At 44.5% G+C, this 23,382-nt stretch overlaps 1 protein-coding gene across 2 annotated transcripts in view; it reads right to left on the bottom strand.

Moving 5' to 3' along the window:
* The window catches only part of LOC122399537 (protein apterous-like), a 58,235-nt gene extending 38,879 nt beyond the window's left edge, over window positions 1-19,356 (bottom strand). The window contains exons 1-3 of one of the 2 annotated variants that reach the window (XM_043400279.1): window positions 18,547-19,356; window positions 2,490-2,778; window positions 1,790-2,204 (exon numbers count right to left, since the gene is read on the bottom strand). In XM_043400279.1, coding sequence (XP_043256214.1) covers window positions 1,790-2,204; window positions 2,490-2,778; window positions 18,547-18,594 — 752 coding nt within the window. In that variant the 5' untranslated portion in view covers window positions 18,595-19,356. The remainder of the gene's footprint in view (window positions 1-1,789; window positions 2,205-2,489; window positions 2,779-18,546) is intronic. The other variant, XM_043400280.1, reaches the window with a different exon arrangement.
* Window positions 19,357-23,382: the final 4,026 nt, after the last annotated feature.

The raw sequence follows: 23,382 nt of genomic DNA, 5'->3' as shown, positions 1-23,382 counted from the left end.
ATTTCTTAAGTCAATAAAAATTAGTTATTTCTCTAATTTGTATTATTTTCTATATTTTCAAGCGGAAAAGTGAGTCTTGACCAGCTTCGCGTCGATTCGAGTAACGTAACGCGGCAACTGTCATGGCGGCGATACTTCTATCGTTATTCCCAGCTCGATTCGTTCGCGTTCAGCGTCGTTATAACGGTAATTTGATGTAAATCGCGTGCACGTCGATAAAACGGGCCCTTATCGTGCCCCGGTCGAAAAGAACCCGGAGGCCTTCGTCGACGCGTTGCGCAAAACGGCGTCCGCTTCGATGCGGCACGAGTACCCTCGAACAACGTCTTCAAACGGCTCTTGAAATTACAGAAATTGCTTCTCGCTTGACTTGCTGACGTGACGAGCGACCCGACTATTCTCTGAAGATTGTTACGAGCTGACCCCGTTGCGTGGATTGTTCGTTATTGAAATTGTACGACGCGCCGCGGAAACGGAGAACAATATAATTTCGATGGAAATTGGTCAGCTAAAGAGGAGAAGGAAGCAGAAAAAACGCGAAAGAAAGATTGAAGTAAACGGCGATGATCAACGAGCGAACTTCGAAGGTCAAAGAAATATTGAAGATCTTTAGAAATATTACTGTAAAAAATTATAAAACATGAGAAGTTTATGACGTTATGAACCTACAGTATTAAACACTGTTCTCGACAAGGAACATTACGAACAAAATAATGACAAAAGGGAGAAAACAAAGTTCGCGATTCCGGAAGTGCTGCAGGTGCACTGTAAAAGTTGCGCGTATAAAATTGTCAAGGTTGCACGCGACAGATAATGGCTCGAAAGCAACGATACAGCCCTAACCGCACCCACTTCCACGGGAAACATTGTTGATAAACGACAGAGACGCTACTCTTTCGCGGTCACGACTAATTGCTCTGCTCGGGAAGATAATCAGCGAAGATTCATAGGTACAAGCGCGGATTGTTAATTGAAAGCTTTAATCCACGACCGGTGCGGTGGGGTTAAAGAGATATAGATTGTTCTTTCGAGGTTTCCTATCTAACTAACTGCTATAATAAACTTATTACCAATTAGCAATCGTTTACCGTGGCTTTGAGGATTCGAACGCCATAATTAACTGGCTCTAGCATAGGATAGAAATCATTATGATTATTACAACTCTAGCGGTAAAATGATTACCAGTTGGCAACTATTCTCACTGGTTTTGGAGGTTATGGTCTCGTAATTAACGTTAACGCGAGCACCGGTTACCATCTTGATTCGATAAAACGTGTATTCCATTTGTTTCGTCGGTAGAGTAAGGTCGTTTCAGTGCTCAGTGTTCTTCCGAAGTATCTAATTATTGTCTATAATTATACCTGTTAACTTATTACCAGTCAGCTACGATTCACCTCGACTTTACAGGTTAGAGATTTAATTGTCGTTTTGGTACTTGCAAACTTGTCACAGATTAACAATAATTCCATTTGATTCTTCGCTATTAAGGGATCAACAATTACTGCTTTTAATAAAAGATCATCGACTAGCTTCCGTATAATGAATCTAACTTTAAAAATGTCCCATCTGATTACTATGTTTGCAATGAATTTATTACCAGTGGAAAACCATTGCAAGACCAATGGGAATAGGAGTTAGATGTTCTGTTGAAACGTACTGTCCCCTATTTGTACCCACGACGGGAATCAAATTGACCACCACCGGATTACGTAACAAGTTTTCCAGCTAATATTTCAACCCTGCTAGCCGGGGGGTTGTAACCGCCTTAACAAACGTGGCATCGACTCACCGATAGTAGTCCTTCTTGCAGTAAATGTTTCCGTCCCTGCTGAAACAGGTGACTTCGCCGTCGAGGCCCTGACGACAGTGCGAGCACTGAAGACAGGCGGCGTGCCACCTCCTGTCGACGGCCTGCAGGTAGAACCTGTCGGATATCCGCAGGCCGCATCCGGCGCAAACCACCCCTGGAACGTCCTCGGACTGGGCTGGAGGGGTGGGCGGCGGCTCCAGCTTCGGTATAGCGTGCAAGTGTTCCGTGGTCTGCTGTTCTTGCGAGTGAGTTTGGTGATGCAGATGGGAATGATGGTGGTGGTGATGGTGATGATGGTGGTGGGTCGTTTGGGGCGGCATGCTCAGGTCGCTCGGGTTCTCGAAGTTGCTATTGTTGTTCCTGTACTCCTGTCCACCTAATCGATATTTAAACACTTGGGTAAAAAAAAAATTGTACGATCAATCACAATTCCTGGCACGTTTACAAATTGGTCTACGAGAGGCTGGGGATGAGAAGGCTGCAGGAAGGAACGATCATGAATGGGATATCGACCTTTGTTTGTATCTTTGTAATAATTTATAATGCGAACGAAGACTTTGTAGGATCTTAAAGTACTTATATCGAAACGAAAGTATTACAAAAGTGTACAACGTAAAGGGCGGATGGCAGAGTTTGAATGATTCAGGGAGAGCCCGATTCAAAGCAGAAATTAACCAACCTCCAGGAGAATCGTAGTCCCTAGAGTCGTAGGGGGTGGTGGGTCCGTCGTAGCAGTTGTTGTTGGTACCGCAGTGGGTCTGATGCAGGGGCGTATGATGGGGCCCGTGATGGTGGGCGGCAGGAGGACTGCACGGTAAAGTGGTAGGTCGTGCAGCGTCGCCCATGGACGCGGGGAGGCAGGGACTTAGGTCCCTCGCCTGGTCCACTGCTCCGGGCCCCCCCGCGCTGCCGGGCCCCCCTTGACGCCCCACAGCCAAGCCGCTGCCACGCTCCTGCGAGCTGGCCGGCTGCTGGAACAAACACCGGAGTCGAGGACTTTAGAAACTTCGGGTTTCGCGAGGAGACGACGGCGCCGCACGGTCACTCCGACGGTTGCTCAACGAACCGCTGATCGCGATTGCGTAATACCGAAGGCTATCGAAATGAAACGCGAGGCAACGTTCTCTTAATTGCCACGAGAGATCGCGTTTATTAGGTTCGGATGACGAAGCGTCGAGATCTTCTTCTGTGTCTATTTCAAACGTTTCTATTCGTTCGAGGCGGCGGTGAACAGAGGAAGGAGCGTACCGGAGTGTGAATGGGTACATTAATTGATCCTTAGCGCCGTGTCGTACCATTAAACGATTGTTCAACAGGCGCCTGTTCAGCAACGCGATCTCGCGGCGCTCGAAGGCGCGCGGATCGTTGCTCCATTCTTCACGGTTCGATAATCATATCGTAAAACAGGCCTGGAAAGAACCTAATCCCTCCGATCGGTGGAAGAATCGACTCGAATGAAATCTTCGCGCCTCGCGGTCCTTAAACGGCTATCCAGATCTACTTCGAGAACAAGTAAACTCGAACGGCGGTCGTCGGGGCGAGAAAAAAGTCGACGGCGAAAAATCAATGACCAAAGAGAAACAGGCGGTGAAAGTAATCAAGGAGCATCCAATTAAAGGTTCAAAGAGAAAAGAGCTCCGCGGGGACAAAAGGCGTCGAGAGACACCCGAGGCTGCCTCCTGAAAACCTGTAACCTCCGGCGACGACCGGGAGGGGGGGTAAAAAAAAAAGTTTTATCGGGTAAAAGTAAGCGACGAACGACCGGGGAAGGAGAAGACACTTTCCACCGTGGTCGACGAGGAGGGACCGCAAAGGACATCGTCGGAAGACGTTCGCGTAAGGATTACCTCCGCCGTCAGCGACAGCTAACCGGAATAGGCGAAATAGGACAACAACCTAACCGGCACGGAACACGAGGACGGGGAGAGTATCCGAAGTGACAGCGGATTACGGCTCGGTTGACATCGGCAAAGGGCAAGGGGGCTAGAGAAAAGGAGAAAGATAAAGAGTGGCACGCTGACGGCAGTAGCCGCTCGCCTCTGATGGATGTCGTAAGGCGGTGTGCGCATGCGCGCGACCCTATAAGGCGCCCGGAGCCGACCAATCCTAGCCGCCGCCGTGTTTCAACTGTCAACGCGGCCGCGGCGCGCTCGAGACATAAATTACGCGGTGAGCTGCCCTGGTCCTCTCTTTCTCGTCCCTCTCCTTCCGCCTGCCTTTTTTTTTCTCTCTCTCTATATGTGTGTATACCCTGCACTCACTCTCACTCTGTCTCTGTCTCTCCTCCCTTCGACCCTTTCTTCGCCATTTCCTTCCAGCTCCGTTCTTGTCCCCTCCAGCTCTCACGGTGGAAAACCAATGCTGCACTTTACGACACCAGATACCGGTATTTACTGCGCCTTAGCAGAAGCGGCGCGTTTGCGATCGCCACCGAGGGGCGGTTAACTTCACCAGGACGTTGTAAAGATCGTTCCGTCGCGCGAGGATCCCAGCCTCTGACGAATTTAAAGGGTTACGCCACCCGCGGGAGGCGGAGCTACCCCCGAAATCACTTTTAATCCTTTCTTTTCTCGCTAAATCGCTCTCGACCATTCAGATTTGTTTTAAGTTGTGAGATGCAATAAAACCAGAAACGACAATCTTCGAGTAGAAAAATAGTTGTGATATGAAGAAGAAGTTTGTCGAAATTTGTATACATTTCTATTTTATTCTTTATTAGCCAGGCAGCATGATTTCACTTGCTCGCCTGGCAGTGCCGCTGGAATTAATTCGGGCGTGGCAGCGGAGCGATCGATATCGCTTAAAATTGCTCGTTGAACAAAGAATAAAATAATCGTGGCGATCTTCGCGTACGAAATGGATTTAATTCCCTTTGTTGTTGGTATCGATCGATTTATCGGCGGCTACCGTTTCGCGTAAGGTCGCGCGCGAAGCGGACCGATCGTTCGGGATAGAACTGGTCGCGGGAGCTCGTTCCATACGTGGGAAAACTAATAGAAATTTTGTTTGTTACCGCGGATTTTCACCGTGCAACGTAACCGTTACGGCGGACGGCCGTTGTTTCTTATGTAATAAACCGGGTCGCGTAAAGAATTCGAAGAACGCGCGTTTCCAAGTGTCTCTCCAATGCTTCTGTCGTGCAACGTATCGGGAACTCGGCTCGTTTCCTTCGAAGATCATTGATTAAGCTTCGATTGGAACTTTGATTGGGCGACTTTCTTGCGGCGCGTTTTATCCGAGACACCCCGCGGAGGTAAACTCGATTCCCTGGACAAATATGCTATTTTTGAACCAGTTTGCTCGATCCGTTAACTTGGCGAGCGAGCGAATATTGCGAAGGATGGATGACGATACTCTTGGAATTCTAGTTTCTTCTCTGATACCCAAACTTTTTATTCTATATTTCTAATATCAAGAATTCAATATTATTGTTGCACGTTGTCACAAACAAACCACTAGAAAATCACTGTGTGCAACGAAAACGTTGTCTAAAATCAAATTTAAAGGACGTCTGATTTAAAAATAAACAATACTTTCACGATGGATTACTGAGGGTGCTAATTTGCAAGATTTATATTTTGACTGGTACCACTCCCCCATAATTGTATTAATTATTCTCCTGCAACCATCGAGGTTTTGCTATGAATTCCATGTTTATAAAATAAAATTTGATCTCGTTTTTGATTCTAGGTTCGCTCTTTATGGTATCGGTGTCGTCTAATTAGGATTCACCAAGTGCAACGTAAAAAACCGTACAACGGTTCACCGCATTTAATGTCATTATCAACCAGCCGAGTCACCCGACACAATGCGCGCCTTTTCCAGCGATCAGACGCGCTTCTTAACACTCCATTGTGTTAAATCGCGGTTGCGTAGCGCGTGAAAATGTCCTTTAGGAGCAGCAACGTTTCCCAGTGATCTCTCGTATTGGCCATTAACGAAAGAACCACCAACAACGAATGCAAATTGAGTTATTTCTTCCAACGACTGGAAATTATCTCGCGTTTTTCCATCGACCTGCGTGTTTCTCACGAACACGTTGCTTTTTGCCCATCCCCCGTTTTGGAGCACGAGCACCACCGAACGCCTGTGTATTTGCATACCACGCAGACCGATGCGAGGAATTTTATGAACCACAAGCATGCTTACGCGGAAACAAGTGTTAGGATTAGCGACCTACATGTCTGGAGCGCTACTGTTAGAAGTTCGTTTTAACGATGAAAGAACTCGAGGTTAGTGGTGGGATTCAGGATACGGCATATAATGTATCTAAAGCGACGTGCTCGAATAATGTATAAGTACTTTGTTAAAAATAAAATAAAGGAATAATAACAATAAGATACTGTGCACGCCATTAATCGTGTACTACCAATTATAATCAATTATCCTTTTTTCACATGTCCTTCCTCGTTACTGGGACGCTTTCTTTGGGGTTTTATTGGGTTGCCTCGCATCTTTAATTTATGTTCTTCAACGACTCTTTCAACGTTACGAATGTTTACTGAATTTCATCTCGTGAAAGGCTGATGCTGGTCAATTAAACTTTACGTTCTCAAATGCAGCTCTCAAATGTAAAAAAAGAGTAATTTTTTGAAAATTAAACATTTAACGATTGAAAATGTGATGCATCTTTGCCACCAATTTAATATTTCTAGGATTTTCCCGAGACTTCGTAATCCACTCGGGCCATTCTGTTCATTTCTCACGAAATGGCGCGACCAGATCGATCGATCTTCATTTATCGACGATCCTTGTCCATCTCGGGAGTGGACCAGCAATGGTTTGCTACTTTCACCAGGTCGACGAGCTCCGCCTTTTATCATTTTCACGAAACGCGAGGTAAATAACAAGCGCGGAATCCGCCCCGCGGGATTCCGTCACGGAAAGGCGGTAGAATGCCGCGAGAAATGCAGCTCGACAGTCGATTGTGCGCCGTCAGTGGTCGAACCGTTTCGAGATATCGACCGGCAATTGCGACCGCGCGCGAGCACCTCTTTTTCCTTCCTCCTTTCCTTACGTTTTTTTTTTTCTTTTTTTATTTATTTCCGTATGTGTGGACACGCCGAACGACTGCGGCGTGCGATAAGGATATGATTTAGTGAGTCCGCGGCGTGACTTCGGGATTGATAACGAATCGGTGATTCATTTTTCTGCCGCTCGCTGTCGGAGCTTGTGCAGCGAATGAATGGCTAATGCGCCCGCGAAGATATACAGGATGTTGAAAAAAAGGGTTCGAGACTTTGGTGGCTTGGACGACCAGTTGGTATGAAAGGCAAAGTCCACTTCTCGATGAAAAATCGATCGAATGAGATGTTCATTGGCGATTCTTTTATTTATACGATTATAGTAGCCATTCGTTATTACTAGATTGCGGATATTTATGCATTTATAGGAAATTTAAATTTTTAAAAAACTATAGAATGCCCTTGATGTGACAAAATATAAGAAATAGTTCAAGATACGAATTGTTATATTTAAGGGTGGAAATAACCCTCAACAAAGCTCCCATTTCATTCATTCCATTGATAAAAATATGAATGTGCATAAAGATCAGCAGTCTAGTTATTACTTACATAGAAATTTGCTTATAAAGAAAGACCCGAAATCCAAGTTTTCGACCGTAATATTTCGGATAAATTGTCTTTCTATGACTCTGACATCCTCTTGAAAGCTTCAAAATCCAAACAATTCCCCCTTTTTAGGTATTTATGTGACCAGATCACAGTACAATAAAAGCAAATAGTCACGAAAGAGAAACCAAACTGGAGGAACCACGAAATGAATTTTTGATAAAACTCAGGCCGGTTTTCGGTTTTCTCTTTCTTGAACCATCGATCGACGCGGAAAGATCGATTCTAAGTACTCGCGGGATTCCGCGAAATATTGTCCGCGTATCCGATGAATTTATTTCACGGTATCTTATCGCGTACAGAAACCACCGCGCAACAAAGTCTATAGAGGATTAACTTCCCGACTTTTTCCCCCCCAGCGGCTGCTTTTTCCCGCTCTTTACGGGCAAGGAATCGAGGTAATTGGAGCGCAATTCTTTTTGTCGCGCGCCGCGATCTCTTATGATTTATGAGAAGCCATCGGTATGGATCAGGAACGACCGCGAGAATTTTTCCGCGAAGGTTCCCCTCGCTCCGTAGACCGTCGTCGAGACGTATCTCGGCGCTTAACGATGGGAAAACGGCTCGAATCGATTCCACTTCGTCATGAGAAGGTTCCACGGGGGGCTTCTACCCGGGGAAAAGTTTCAAGGACGACCGGGGGGAGCCCCCTGGGCTCGAAATTCGACGTTTCTTTGTGGGGAAAATACTGCCAAACTACAATTCTTTACTGCCAATATGCATCGATCGTTTGAATCTAATGATATCTCGTGAAATAAGTCCTTGATATATGGCGATACCTCCTAGGTTCGCTAGCAGAGGGCTACGCCAAGCTTTATCTTTCTCGCAAGTACTCGACTGACCATCTAATTCCTACGTATATTAGATCGTCGAGTTTTGTACTTCAGTGGAAAATGGTGTAACAGTCTGAAACTCTAATGGAGACTCGCTAATTTCACCGACCATTTCTACTCCATTCTCGCGAACTTAATTACCCCAAAGTGAATCAGATCCTCCGCTAGAAAGTAACCATACTCAGAAGGCAATTATTCAAAGACAGAAACCTTCTGTACTCGCCACAAGAGGGCTACACTGAATTTCTCTCTCTCACAAGCACTCCTCGATCGACCATCGAACGTGCCCCTTTCCTTTCCTCCTATCTCGCCACATCTGTCCGGTTATTAGCGTGTATCAAAGGTGATATCGTGTAATATGTTTCGAGAGCCCGACCCATAACTTGGGTCATAGATGGTTAAAACTATCGGTTGGAAAATCGGTCTAGCCCCCGAGCATCGTCAACCAGGAAACTCGAGCGAAACCGATATCCCCCCCTCTGGTTTGTCCCGACGATCCACGGCCGGGCAAACAGCAATCGGCCCACAAGCACAGCTTTCACGATTTCTACAAGCACGCGCGGTGTCCACGTGTTGGTGCGTATCAGCTTCCCCTTGCCGGCCATGATAGTGATAACAATAAACAGCCTCGTCGTCCACTACGGCCGTACGGCTGGGATGCTGTGGTTTCTCTCTTAAAACGCGTGGGCGACGGTTAACACCGCAGAGGACCGATAAACTGCTCGCTATCTGCACTTCTCCGCGGCGAACGGCTACCAACCGGCCCGGGATCGAGCCACTCGCCAACAAAAATATTGGACCGTAAGGCTACTCGTGCTACTGTGCCACCTCCGTTTATTCGGCGGACTGGGGAAAGAAAAAATCACCATGAAGAGTCCAAATGTACTGGCTGATTCAATAAACGTGGTCGTGACTTACAAATGGCGCGCCCCACAAAGAACGATCTCAAAAATAGGGAAATTTTTATCAGACGAAGATCCTCGCGAAACTCCCAGAAAACTTGCAGATAACAATTTCAAATATTGACCATACTACTGGTCTGAAAAATGACAGTTTTGAAACTGAGTGATTTTAGCTACGAGATTCTACAGCATGTTTACGAATTTTTTGAACGAAGAAGAACTTAAAGTGGTTGTCAAAGTTGTCACCGAGTCTAAAAAATGTTTATATAAAGTTTGATGCTTCATATGCAGCGACCAATATAATTTCTTAAGTGCCAAACTATTTAAGAGAATTGCAGGGAAATTCGTAGTAGAAGAATAAATTGAATTTTCGTAAACGACGTTGAGAGAATGGAGTTAATTAAAAAAAATTCCCCTTTATAATTTGACTACCCCGGGCAGTTTTAATTTTGTATTTAATGTTCATTATTAACAGGTTACCATCGACTCAGCGTAATAACGGCCCTCGACATAGTCTGTACAAGCACAATATATCGCAAGCCTGCGGATGTTAATGCATGTAAGATATGCAACGAACCTGTGACGTTTATGCCCGTAAAATATGTATATATTCACCGAAAAATATGCACATATAAACGCAAAATATGCAAGTAATGTACGCGGTACACAAATACCGCGAGGAACATTGTCCGAACAGGTGTTACATTTTATTACACTTTTAAAACTATCTTATACAAAGTAGTGTATAACTTAGCAACCATCCCGTAATTATAATCAAGAGAATTTTAAGAAATAAGTGCAAAACCAAAGAAATTTGTATTCTGATATATCGTCCCTGTTAAAATCTAGATTTGACAGGTGTAAACAATTAAAAAAACTATTTAAATCAAATACCAACATGGTTTCCTTGCTACGTCTAACGCTCGACTACTCTTACCTGTTTCTAGATACTTAAAATTTGATATTCTATGTTTTTCAGTATGGTTATGTCATCGATAACATGTTATCAATACGCTTCAATGTCATCGTGCGAAAATTCAATGACAAACAAAACAAATCTCACGAGATAAATGTACTCGGTATGCAAAAGATATGCAGCGCGTTCGTGCATACGCTAAAATATTCAAAAAAAAGAATATATTTTTAAAACCCACCATCGAAATTTTGCTCGAGTTACTTTTCTAAGTAATTAAGAAATAATATAAGATATTTAAAAATATTCAATACTCAGGTGGTCGACGATAGTTTTTACCCCTGCGTATCGAAACGCATACCTGAGTATTTATGCGAACTGAAATGGTGCACGCACATTAAATCGAACGTTGTTGTCCTTGCCGTGCATCCGCTGCATTATTGCACAACCGCTCGAGATGCAACGAAAGGAAGCAATTTGATTAATTTGGAACAAGGAACACGTAATACCAATTGAGAAATTACGAGCCTCGAGCATGGGTTTCCCTGCTCTTCCGGGACTCTGATATACCCCAACAATGTCGCGATTCTTCTATCATAGAATTCTGCATTAAACTCTGACATTGCAACAATTTAGAGAATTCTGGGAACTCAACATTAGTTGCACAAATATTCTAGTCATTAAATGTCGTTCGATAAGTCCTCAGGAGGTCCAAGAGCTATACTAACGGAACGTGCAGCGGAATGGTGCAAACTTTTGATCTGGGATCAAGAGTTCGAGCAGAAGATCGAAACTTTCATCGCGACATGTTGTTAGGTTCGACCGGTTGGCACGAGGACCACGTACGAAAGGGAGAAACAGTTTCGATATTCCTGGTTCGCGAAATCTCGAACGAGAGATCGCGGGGATCGTCCACGCGACACCGTCGAAACGAAAACACGTACGTATTCGGGGACACGAGAAACCGATTATTTAAATGCTGGGAGCGAGAACGAGCGATGCAGTGACAGAAAGCATGCCGTAGCAGGCCAAGAATCACGACCCGACCCCGAGATATTGCCTCCCCCCTTTCGACGTACGGTTCGCGTTCCGCGAAAATTCTGATCTACGCTGCCAACGCCAGCGATCCAACCGCGATCGATCACGCCCGAATCGCGATCGATCCGTTGACAGAGTGAGCGAACGCCGGACCAATTTAAACGATCACGAGAACTCCGTGGCTCGAGGAAACATAGCCGCCATCTTGCTTCTGCAGAGTTTCTGTCAATTAGAAAACTGGACAAAACGACATCTTCGCTATGTGGACTTAAACACTGCCAATCGAACACGAAATTAGGCTAGTGATAATATACATATATTATACTTAGGTTTGAATTATGTTTATGTGAAATCCTAAGTTCACCATGCAACTGAATATAAAGGAAAGTAAGGTTAGAGAGTGTCCTACTATTTCTGAGTTACCAATCTCCCAGCAGAGGAGACCATTTTTATATTTTAGTGAGGAATAATAGTTTGGTTATGTTATTGACTACTCTAACGAACGTCGTGGATAAATTCGTGTATTTCGATGCCTTTTATTTCGATAAAATTGCGCCCATCTTTGATTCGAACGGTCTTCCAAGAGTTCACCCGGCGACCGTATCGCGGCGCAATAAATAAAATGGCGACGGAACGCCTCTTTATCAACCCTTGCTTAGTTCTGTCAGCACGACGAGGCTAACTGTTTAGTCTCTGAGAGATAGATACACACAGAAACAGGCGATACAGACGCTCACAAGACTTTTATTTAAACAAACATTCTCAATTCGATCACCAACCCTTTTCCGACTGTATTTATTATACTTCAACTTGGAACTCTGAGATTCGAGTGCTGATCAAGCTACGAGCTATCATCGAATAGAGAATATTCCGAAGTCTGACGAACTTAGAACCACATTGGAATTCTAAATGGTGGACAATATAATAAACTGTTTTAGTTTCATATTTGTAATGATTGTTCGAAGAGCGGGGCAATGAAAAGGAAAGTTGATAAAACGAAGGTGGTTCGATGGGAATTAAACGTTCCGTCGAACTGTGAAAAAGGTTCGTTGAGGCCGCGATGACCGCCGCGTATATATGTATCTCGGCCTGGCCGTCTAATAAATTACGCTCGGCACAAACGGACCACTATCACGAGCAGACACGTTCGTGGCACGATGCCCTTATCTCATCGAAGTTACAATAATCACACACTCTTCGGCCGAACTGAGTCTCGGCTCCGCGCTGACGCACGCGTCCGGGTCGCCAAGCGTGGAAAACATCGAAAGCGTCGTGAGACTAAACGACGCCGAATCGGGCCAGGGTGTCATTGATACCGTGACGCGTTTCTCTCCGCGGGGGGAATCACAAAAATTCGGGTCCAATGGTGCAGCCGCGACCAAACAAAAATAGAATCAATATTACATTGTTACAAATATTTCATTCGAACAGCGTCTCTCAAACTGGACTGAACTTTCAACATTTTTTCTATCGTTATTATTTTGCTTTTCATCGTAGATATAGGGGGGAAAAAGGCAAAAGGGAACCACATTTCGAGAAATGAATTTTAAAAAATTGGAGAATTTAAGCTTGTAAATAGATTGAGGATGTTTATACATTTATGGGAAATTTTAATTCTCAAAAGGGATACTTCTTTCGAGAAATAAATTCTTAAAAATTGGAGAATTTCAGCTTGTAAATAGGTTTGTGGATGTTTATACATTTATGGGAAATTTTAATTCTCGAAAGGGATACTTCTTTCGAGAAATAAATTCTTAAAAATTGGAGAATTTAAGCTTGGAAATAGATCCTGAAAATTTTAATTCTCGAAGAACTATGAAATGCACTTGATATGAATTATTATATTTAGGGGTTGAGACAGCCCTCCAAGAGGCCCCCATTTCAGTAATTCTACTAATTAAACTATGAATTTGCACGAACATCCTCAGTCTACTTATTAATTATTAAGATCGAATTATTGTTGTCCGACGATAGAGAAATATTACCTATTAGGACGTCTGTGAATTCTTAATAACGAATCTTAATGAAGATAAGCTTCGAAGAAACTGATCTGAGTATAAATTTTATTTGTAATATTTTTAGGTGAATTTTTAAGGTAACGAAATACACACTTTGTGTTATACTATAGCAGTGCTATTTATACCTGCACGAGGCCAGTGAGCAACTAATTACAAGTGTACCTATCTCTCACCAGTAGCATTGGCATGTAAAAACAGACATTAGTTGTCATATTTTATTTAATCTCTGAATTTATATTGTATGAATATTATTACTATTACTATACTATTCCCCTAATGAAATTCAATAAATACAAACATGGCTACCCACGACATTTTAAATTTACATTTAATTTCAAATATTCCCCTTCCATTGTTCGACGAGCGACGGATAGAAAATTGTTCATCTTCGCTTCTCCATAGAACAGTTATTTTAATATTAATTAAAAAAATTCTCCATTTTGATTATTTCCAGCCCGAATTGCAAAGAAAATTTTCAATTTTTATCCTCTCCCGCCATTATGGTCGCGTCTTCCAATTTTATTCTCGCCAAAGTGTTCGTCTCTGTCAATTTTCGGTTGCAACCCCTCGCTGAATCTCCGAACGAATAATTCTCGGTGGAAACGACGAGGCTCCGGGTCCCAAAAATCCGCTCGACCGGTCGTAATTCACCGGTGGTTATTTATTTTCGTATTTCGCCGCGGCGGGAAAATCACGTTGCGCAACGAGCCGCGAGAAAATCGGTCCGTTCGTCGAAAAATCGTCTCGACGGGGTCCGCGCGAGGCACCGCGCGATAAAATAATCGCCGCCCGAAGGAGATTAGGACGCTGAACGCACGGCGCCCGTGGACTTTACGCGATAGGCTTTAATCGGTACGGCGATATTTCGGTAAACAAAATATTTACGCCGCTCGATTCGCGCGCATCTCGACGATCACGCACTCCCCCTAACGCATTCGCCGCGTAGAAATTCCTAAACTACGCGGGACCTCTTTTCTTTTTAGTCGAAAGACCTGATAACGATTCATTCTGCCCTCCATTTTATTCCTCGACGAATGAGAAACAAGAGAACTACGAAAAGTTTGGACGAACAACTGACTTTTGTTGAGAAACGATAGTACGTGTTGCAAGAAACTGATGGGTTTAGACCCGAACATGAATTTAGTTATTTCGTGTTCCAGTGCAAAGTTTCTGATTGTATTTTTAAGTTCTTTATCTAGTAATTTTGTTAATTTAACGGGCTCACGATTCTGGAAGAAATGATTTATGATAGTCTGATGGAGACAGTTAAAAGATGGAAGATGTACAATAAAGGATCATATATTAATATTACTATCCTATAGTCCTATAGTACTATCCTATTCTATAGTAGATCCTATAATTAGTATGATCCATATAAGTTACTTATAGCTATAAACTATACCCACGTTACGTTTTCTTTGTTATCATAGGTTCTATGGGGTATCGTCGATGAAGAGCTCGATTTATGGCCCACATTGCATTTATCTAAGTACCTATACAAATAACCAGACAGTAGATGGACCCTAACTACTCGAATACCTCAAGTATTTGAATAATAATCGAGTCACTGAAGCGTTCACATACTCGAGCAGAGAAAAATTCGACAACCCCTAACCCTAGTGCCAAGTGGATTTTTCCACCGAGTTGTTCTCGAGCTTGATTCCTCTACAGTGTGCATATATTCACATGACTTCAAAATTTGCATAATGATCGATACGTATATTAGAATTCTAACAACTTTAGAAAACTGTCAACAAGCTAAAATTAAGTTTGTCGTGCAATAAATCGACAGGATGATTAATCTGTATGCAAATGTGAAATGTGAATTTTATTAGTTCTCCGTTTACCTAAAATCTAAACACCTAATATACCATTACTGACGAAATCTAATAAATTTCTAAAAATCGTATTCTAATTATTCGGCGATTAGGAACAGTATTAATTTAAAGAATCTTTTTCTGAAGCAGTGAAAATGAAACAAGGACCTTTTAGGTAATTAGAAAAATCGTGGACAAATATCGTATAAAAATAAAATACAAAATATTCACGCTCGTGATTACACTTTTTATTTATGTTATCCGCAACACACGAACGCGTATAAAAATGCTGGACGCTTTCTTGACCAATGATAAGCTGAGTGCCTTCGCTAAGATACGACCTCGCTACTTTAATCAAGATGATAATAACTGGTCGGTATATGGTCAGTTGTGATTGTACTGTATTTTTCTCATTTTAAAAATTTGGTTATCCAACGTAAAAACTCTTTCTATGCAATTAAAGATCACGTTTGCTTTCCCCCATTAACTGTTATATATGTCCTCATGATTGCATGGAGTAAATATTCCAGTGGAAAATGGGGAAACAATTACCCTCCAGTCGAGAAAATTTGAGACACCACAATTGAGTACTTATTGTGCACAATGTAAAATCTAATATCAGTGGAATTTTGACAAAAACCTAAAAATTCCAATAAGAAATCAATTTCTTTTAAAAAGTAAACCTATCCAAGGCCTCCTCTGCACTACAGAGTGACTTTTACAATTTTATTTAAATTAACACGAAAACTACACCGAATTACACGAATTGCAGCAGCCACGACAAAATGAAGTGGCGAAGTCGTTCGATTTGAGCAGTTTAAGCTTCAGTTTAAGCGTATGGGCAACTTTGTAACAAAAATACAGAAAAATTCAGGGACCAGATAGTCTGGAATTGAGAGTCTCGGAGTCGTTCCCGCCGCGACAGTGAGAAATCTATTAAACCGGCCGAACGAATGGCACGGATCCGAGGAAGGGACGAAGATTCGTTCGTTGAAAGGGCGACGGAACCGCTACCGGTTCTGCTCGACCGACAGAAATTAATTTCGCTCGAACACGGGGCTGTCCGGCGACTCTTCTAATCCGAATTATTTCGCAGACGATCGAGGGATTCTTTTTTCCAGCCAGTCAGCGGAGAGCAAACCGGGCGGTCGATCGAAATCGATCGAGGCTGGTAGGGTTCGATGATGAATGATGCGCGCAATGTCCTCGATCATCGTCCTCGTCGTGCATTCAACACATTTTTGACCCAACTTTCGGTACTCGAAGGACCTTGGTCCGAGACCAGAACAATCATCTTTTTTTTAACTCGTAAAAATAACCATATTGCGGTCAAAGTTCTGATCCAACGCGTTGCTCACCGTTTTTTAATAATAATATAAATTATTACGAGATTATACACGTATGTGATACGAACGTTAGCTCTTGTAGCAACAGTCAACTTGTATTTGAATATTCGTCCTCCATTTTTTATTGTTTGGCGAAATAAATGTGCCAAAAATATACACATGCATAGAGAGTCAGCCGCTAATAACAAATATTTAAATAGAATCACACGAAAATAATACTAATTTTGAAACACAACGATCGATTAATGGACTTTTTGCAGAACTTGAATCAGAGTGAAGGTTAGAACTTTGTGAAAGAGAATGCACAATTAATTACACTCGATGGTTTGATTCATCCTGATGAAACTTAATTCCTTTCATAAAATTCACTTGTCGAAATGCGCTAACCTCGGAAGAACGAAGTATTACTAATACAAGAGTCACTGTACGCTCAAAACTGAAGCCTGACAGAAAACGAAATAACCCATTCGATCAATTACAACGTTGAAAGTAATATTTTATAAAAATCGATCGAATTTCTCCTGAATTCTTCATAAAAATCCTGTGCAAAATGATCGAACGATACAACGAATTCTTTGACCAACTCACCGCGAGTAAAACGTTATTATATACACCAAATAGAAAATATTCGTTTCTAATATTGGCTGAACAGTTCGAAAACATTCTGAATTAATTTGAGCGCCATACACTGACAAGCAAAGTTGCGGTACAAGAGAAATGTCTGTGAACTTTGCCCGATAAAACTTGACCCGGTCGTTAACGGAGGAAAATAGCGACAGCTGTCACGATCGTCGTTTATATCGACTATCCGACCACCGAAGGTCGTTCGATTCGTAACCGAAACGGCGAAAAATTGTCGCTCCGAAGCTCTCCAAGGGACCGTTTCAGCGACCAGCACCTTTCGTCGGCGTAGGCGCGGTTAAATGCATCGGTTCAATTAGCGGCCAGCGCGGTGACACGGAACAATCAATTACGTTTGTTTACAAGGTGTACCTGTTAACGACGCGGCCATTGAGCAGTCGTTTAAAACGGAATTAACATTCCACGAAGATGAACGCCGGCTACGCTGATTGCAACGTTGTTCGGAACGCTTGTGAGATGGAAACGAATGTCACCGGTCAGAACGGCGAACAGCGTTCATGCGTTTGATCCTACACGCGGTTTCGACGATGGAATGAGAGGCACTCGACGCCTCGAAATTATTTTCATCGATGGTCCACGGTCTTACAGTCGCGTGGAATTTATCAAAAGTAGCTCGAATGAGAGAAAATTAGGAAACTAGAATCGTCGGGATGATCAGATAGTTGAGGTCCTCTGTTTGGAAAGAAACAGACCCCCCCCCACTGCCCAATAATGTGACTAATTTCATTGCTAGCACATGTGAAGCCTATTTTCGAGGACTCGAATTCTTTATGATACCCAAAAATTCGTGACCTTCGTGACGATCCGTCAAACCCAGCGACAGGGTCTGTCCTCGGGGATCTACAACGCGGCGGATCAAGAAACCCGTTTCGCCCGTGTCGCGGTTGCTCGGTGAATATATCACCCGGGCGTTACGTCGCCGATAAGCGTCGAACTCGTCCGCGACTGGTCGCGCGACGACCAGCAATATTCCAATTACGGGATCGGGAGCAATAAAATCACTGGCTCGAATTACCTGTACCTGGGATTTGTTTCCATTAAGTGGTACATACGACACGAACGTCGCGTTCCGATCCGACTCCGTCGTCGTGCTGCTCTTTTGCTCGACTCCGGGGAGTTTCAATTAATATCGTAGAACTCTGTGTTAATTATCGGCGAACAGATCGATCGAGACAAAGTTGCACGCATTTTTAGCGAGCTGATCGAGAAAACTATCGGCGACACCTGACAGAGAACGAACGCTTGGCTGAGCTTGGTACGTCGAGAGTGTACCATTGATATGGTGTTCCAAATTCGGAGGAGCTTATGGTCTTTCGGGTCGAGGTAGAGTCTATAGGATTTAGAGTGAACTGAGATCATCGTTTGTTAGAGAATCCTACGAGTGTCCCAATGGACGCGATTTCCCCCAAAAAAAGTAAAACCCTCCGCGAAGTGGAAGCGCGAGCTCGCAGGAAGGCAGACACAGAGAAGATCAAAGGGCTGGGCAAGGATCATCATCCACAGATCATCGAGGCCACCGACACAAAGGCCGGGCACCCCTTGACGGTTCGTGTACGGCCAATGAGCAAAGGAGAGAGAACAGAGGGATGACACTCACCCAGTGCATGCCGGTGGTAGGAGGGGCGCGCTCCTCATACACTCCCATCAGGGTGGCTGCTGTCGCGGGGTAGATCCCGCCGAGGGTGCGCGACGCCGAAGCTGCTTGGGGGGGAGTCCCGGAGGATCCGCTTGCCGATAACGCGGAGATGGCGTCCGCTGCGCAGGTTCTCTTCTTCTGCCTCCTCTTCTTCCTTCTCCACCGCTGTCACCTTAAAGCTTCTCTGGCGGTTACCTTGGTCCGACGATTATTCCGCACTCAACAACCTCACTACTCAACTTGGCCGGATCTCCCTTTGGTCGAGGACGATTCCAGGCAGTACCGATCGCTGTCTGAGAGGCCACGCGCGCCCTCACGGGCACATCTCGCCTGAAAAAGAACCACCCCCGACTCTGTCTTGCTCCCCCAGCCGGGTAACGGTACGGAAACACCGGAGCGTAGTCACGATCCTCCGGGACAAAGTACACCCCCTCACTGCACAATCACTGACGGACAGGTTCATCCGCGATAGTCGGGATCGCTGTACACAGTCCGGGACGCGGAATCCAGCGGGAACCCCGGTTCCATCGTCAGCCCCCGGATACCCGAACCGTTCACAAAGCACTTGGGTAGAACGATCGAAGCAACACCCGGCGCGGTCCGCGCACCTGCACTCAAATACTACCACTAAAGAGGTGTCCTCGGGGATCGATCTCTGAGTCCGTCCTCCGGCGAAGGAACGACCGGACGCACATCAGACCCGTTTCATGGCGCATGTGCCCGGTGACGGCACTCGACGACAACCCGACGCAGACGACACGCCGCTGAGGAACGAACGCCAAGGGAACCGTACGTACGCGCGAGCACGCTGCGCCACGGTAAATACTTTACAGGCCCGTCTATCGTGGCGAAGCCGCGTTGCGGAGTGAGGGAACCGGCACAGCTGCAACTGGTTCCAGCCGGAGGCAGCGCCGCGTCGCGGCGAAGCCACGTAAACCGCACGACAGAAGGTGGGGCGGACACGATTCCGCGAAGGACGGCCCACCGAAGCCCCCCACCATCGCCGACAGAGGAACAACAAGCACCGCCCATGCACGGAAACCGGGTTTCCCCTCTCCTCTTCCATCTTAGGCGTTCTGTCGTTGTTCCCGTCTCTGTTCCGGCCGCCGCGAGACAACTCCACGCCGCTGCCTCCGGAGAACCGTCCGCGCTGAGAGGACAGCGCCGCGCAGTGGCGTAGACGCCTATGCGTCTCGGCGGAATAGACGCTTCGACCGGACGAGTCGGACGTCCGTTTCTTCCAGTCCTTGCGCATCGCTGCGGAACCGCGACTGGAAGAAACGAACACCATCGGGGCTGATGTCTGTCGAATATTTATTTGCTAAATTGATTAAAAGAATACAACAATCTACTAGCAGCAATAGAGAGAAGTCTTTTCGTTATCGAGAAACTGAACTTTGACTAATTTGATGGCAAACGTATGACAGGAATGGGCAATCTGCAACTCTTTAACTGAACTATTACTCTTATTGCTCAGAGTGAAATTATTGGGTCAGTGATTTATCACATTTCCATTAAATCATACGAAGCTCTCAGATAAATGCAATATCTCAAATACAGAAATATTCATGGTAACTTCTCTCTCCCTCTCTCTGTTTTCTTTAATAAGTACAATTTTCATAATTGCGTCATCGACGATACGTTAATCCAGAAGTCAGCGAAGCGGACAGTCGGATACATCCGACCATGCTTTCAGCGGTCTCTCCATCTTTTTATTTCGCTCCTGGAAAGTCGATTCGGCGGAACAGTAGCGACCTTCATCTTTTTGTAACGCGGCGATCGATGCCTTTCTACACGACACTGTCCGTTCGTCCCTCTATTCGCGATTATCGAGACTGTTGGGTTAGCTGTGATTTTCAAAAATTTACGTTCGATCGAACAGACTCTTCCCAAACTTTGTCAACTTTGCCATCAAAGTGTTAAGATTGACGATGAATTGTCTAGTGGAATGTGTAAACTCGAATCCTCCCTTCCAGTTCACCCTTAACTCTTGGAAGGAGATACCCGACTTGTGGGGATGGGTTTTGTGGTTGGAAATTCCGTGATTTATGGCAGAGGACTGTACACTGATTCGAGGTTGACATTATAATGAAATTGTAATTCAAAAATCGATGAGTTTTATCCAACCTTTATCTTAACTACTCAGTTTTATAACCCAATCGTTAAATAACTAAAAATCTTCTTGAACCGGATCCAGATCAAAGGTCGAAAGTTGAAACAAAACTGTCCCTTTCATACAATTTCTTCGATAATTACTAGTTTATCTTGCATAAGAGAACGTTGGAATACTATTTACGAATAATAATAACAACGATAGTGTAATATTTCAAATCCTATAAATCTCACGACTCGTTTACGGTGCCGTTTAGTGCCAATAAAGATGTAAATTATAAACGGCGTCTTCTCCGAGATAAATAACAGGCTTCCAAACCAGCCACAGTAAACAGCGGTGGCCATGACAGTTCTGTACTCGGTGTGAAAGTTTCGTGACCGCGAGTACCGCTAATATTTCATAGAATTTGTCGCCTCGTCCGTTGAACCGGAAGCGGCCACAACCGTTTACGATCATAAAGTGAAACTATGCGCAATTATACAAGTGACAATTCATTTCTCTTTTTTTATTTCGTTTCAACTGGTCATTTCGTGTTCCTTCAATTTGGACCGTGTTGCTCAGAAAGAAGGTAAATTAATGGTGCGTTTATCCCAAAATTGAGTACAGAAAATTTCAAAAGGTATTTCATCCCACAAAAATGGCGTTCAGTGACACGTTAGCCGACAATTGCTCGTATTTGTGACCCTTCATTGGGTGTTCCAAGTAATTTCGAGATCGTCACGCGAGTTAGAGGTTAAGTATCGCGCGATTCCACCCCTAAATCACGCCCGAGGGCACCGTCGTCTCTCAAAGACCACCACGTGGACCCCCTGGATGACGTTTCCGCGCCGCGAGGAGGATGGCGGATCGGGGAGGATAGCAATCGTCCCGGATAAAAGACGATGCCGCGCGTGATCGCGCTCTTCATCTTCCCGCTGGCTACCGTTCCGCGATTCCCTATCGGCAATCGATCTCGCCGTAAAATCCGAATACAACACAGTCAGCGGAAGATCGAAGCGAACGACTGCTACCAAGAAACTACTCTCAGCGAGACGACGATTCCCTTCGTCGACGTGTTTTTCTGCATTCCGCGCCCCCGGACTGCCTATAAACACTCGATTTTAATCCTCCCACAAACCGTTTACGACCACCAACCTCGGAGTCGGGGTCCATTCTGACCCGATTTTAAATATCAGGGCTCTCGAAGATCGTAATATATCAAATACAATTTTTAACTCTCAAAAATGTAAGAGTAAGGATTATTGTATTCAGGGGTTGAGACAACCCTCTACGAAAAGCCCGTTTTATTAATTCTATAAAAAAAAATATGCAATCCTACGCCTTCCACGTTTCCTCTCGAGTCTTTCTTTTCATCTGGAGTCTATTTTTTCTTAGTCGCGAGGCTCGGGGGACGATATTTTCGCGGACTCCATCGTTCGACGGGCGTCATCGAAGCCTACCGGTACGACGACGACGGTTTCCGTTTATGTTCGCCAACGAAACCGGTTCTTTTTTATGACGGAATATATCGGACGGACAGTCGTCGTTTCTGTTTCAGCTGGTCGGGTCTCCAGCTCGTCCCCCGTCCTTCTTCGTTCCGCGCGTTCAACCGCCGCCTCGCTGTCCTGTTTCTCGCTGAAAACCTGTCGTTTTTTTCTCTCTTTTTTTTTTTCTCGTTGCACCGAGACGCAACACCGGGAAGAGAAGGAAGGAAGCGGCGAGCGCGTTACGCCCGTGCCTCGAGGCTGCAGGGAAAAAGAATGAAAACCGGGGCCCTTTTTGTTGCGCCTTTTGTTCGAGACCGGCCGCGCGCGGTCCTCTCCGCTGTATAGAGGTTAGGCGATTCGTACGGGGATCGTGGATCGGGCGGGAAAACCGATCGTAATGAGACGGCCAACGAGCACAATTCAAATTTATTTTTTACTAATGATATTCCATAAATCATAATCATTTTTTCATATTATGCGTCAGTAAATTGAATTTGAAGATTATTGGACAACGTCATATCAAGTATAGTTCGATGGAATGCAAATAGATTTGAGTGTTCCTCTGTGATCCACAGCCTTCAGATTTCTAGATCGCGTGCTAGAGTCGCCAGCTGCAAAATCGTTTTGACTTTTTGAGGACTTCTATTAGCGATAGGACCATCAACGCGGTGGTTCGAAAAAGTTCGTTTCGAGGAACTGAATCTGAGAAATGAACTTCCAGGCGGAACCAGCGTTTCGAGGAAAGATCGATTAAGGGGTCAGAAGTTACCCTGGAAACAAAAACCCGCGTTTCCCGACACCTGGCCGCATTAGGGGATCCGAAAAAATTAGGCGACCGTCTGAGAATCTCATTTATTGTTCTCACCCGTTTGAGTTAGGATTTTCAACATTGCTTGAAATTATTTAATATCGAAAAATATTATTCCGAAGGACATTAAAAAATAATAAAATAGCAACCAACCGTGAATTTTGAATTTAATTTTAAAATAGCTATTATCAATGTTTTCTGTACCCCGTTAAAAATACTTTTTGATGAAATAGTTCCGGGAGACATTGTTCGGGGCCCAGCTTTGAGAAAATCGAGGAAGGAAGACGCGTTTGTGGGGGGAAAGAGATCGTGGATGGAAGCACAGAGGGAGAGAGAGGGGAGAAAAAAGGTGAGAAGGGGAGGGATGCTGTTAACTTGACGCGTGAGTACTAAACACGCAGTGACGGTAC

Source organism: Colletes gigas, unplaced genomic scaffold (genome assembly GCF_013123115.1).
Source record: "Colletes gigas isolate AHSC1104 unplaced genomic scaffold, ASM1312311v1 Colletes_gigas_Sc00014, whole genome shotgun sequence".
Classification (NCBI taxonomy): Eukaryota; Metazoa; Arthropoda; class Insecta; order Hymenoptera; family Colletidae; genus Colletes; species Colletes gigas.
This window is presented reverse-complemented; position numbering and strand designations above follow the sequence as displayed.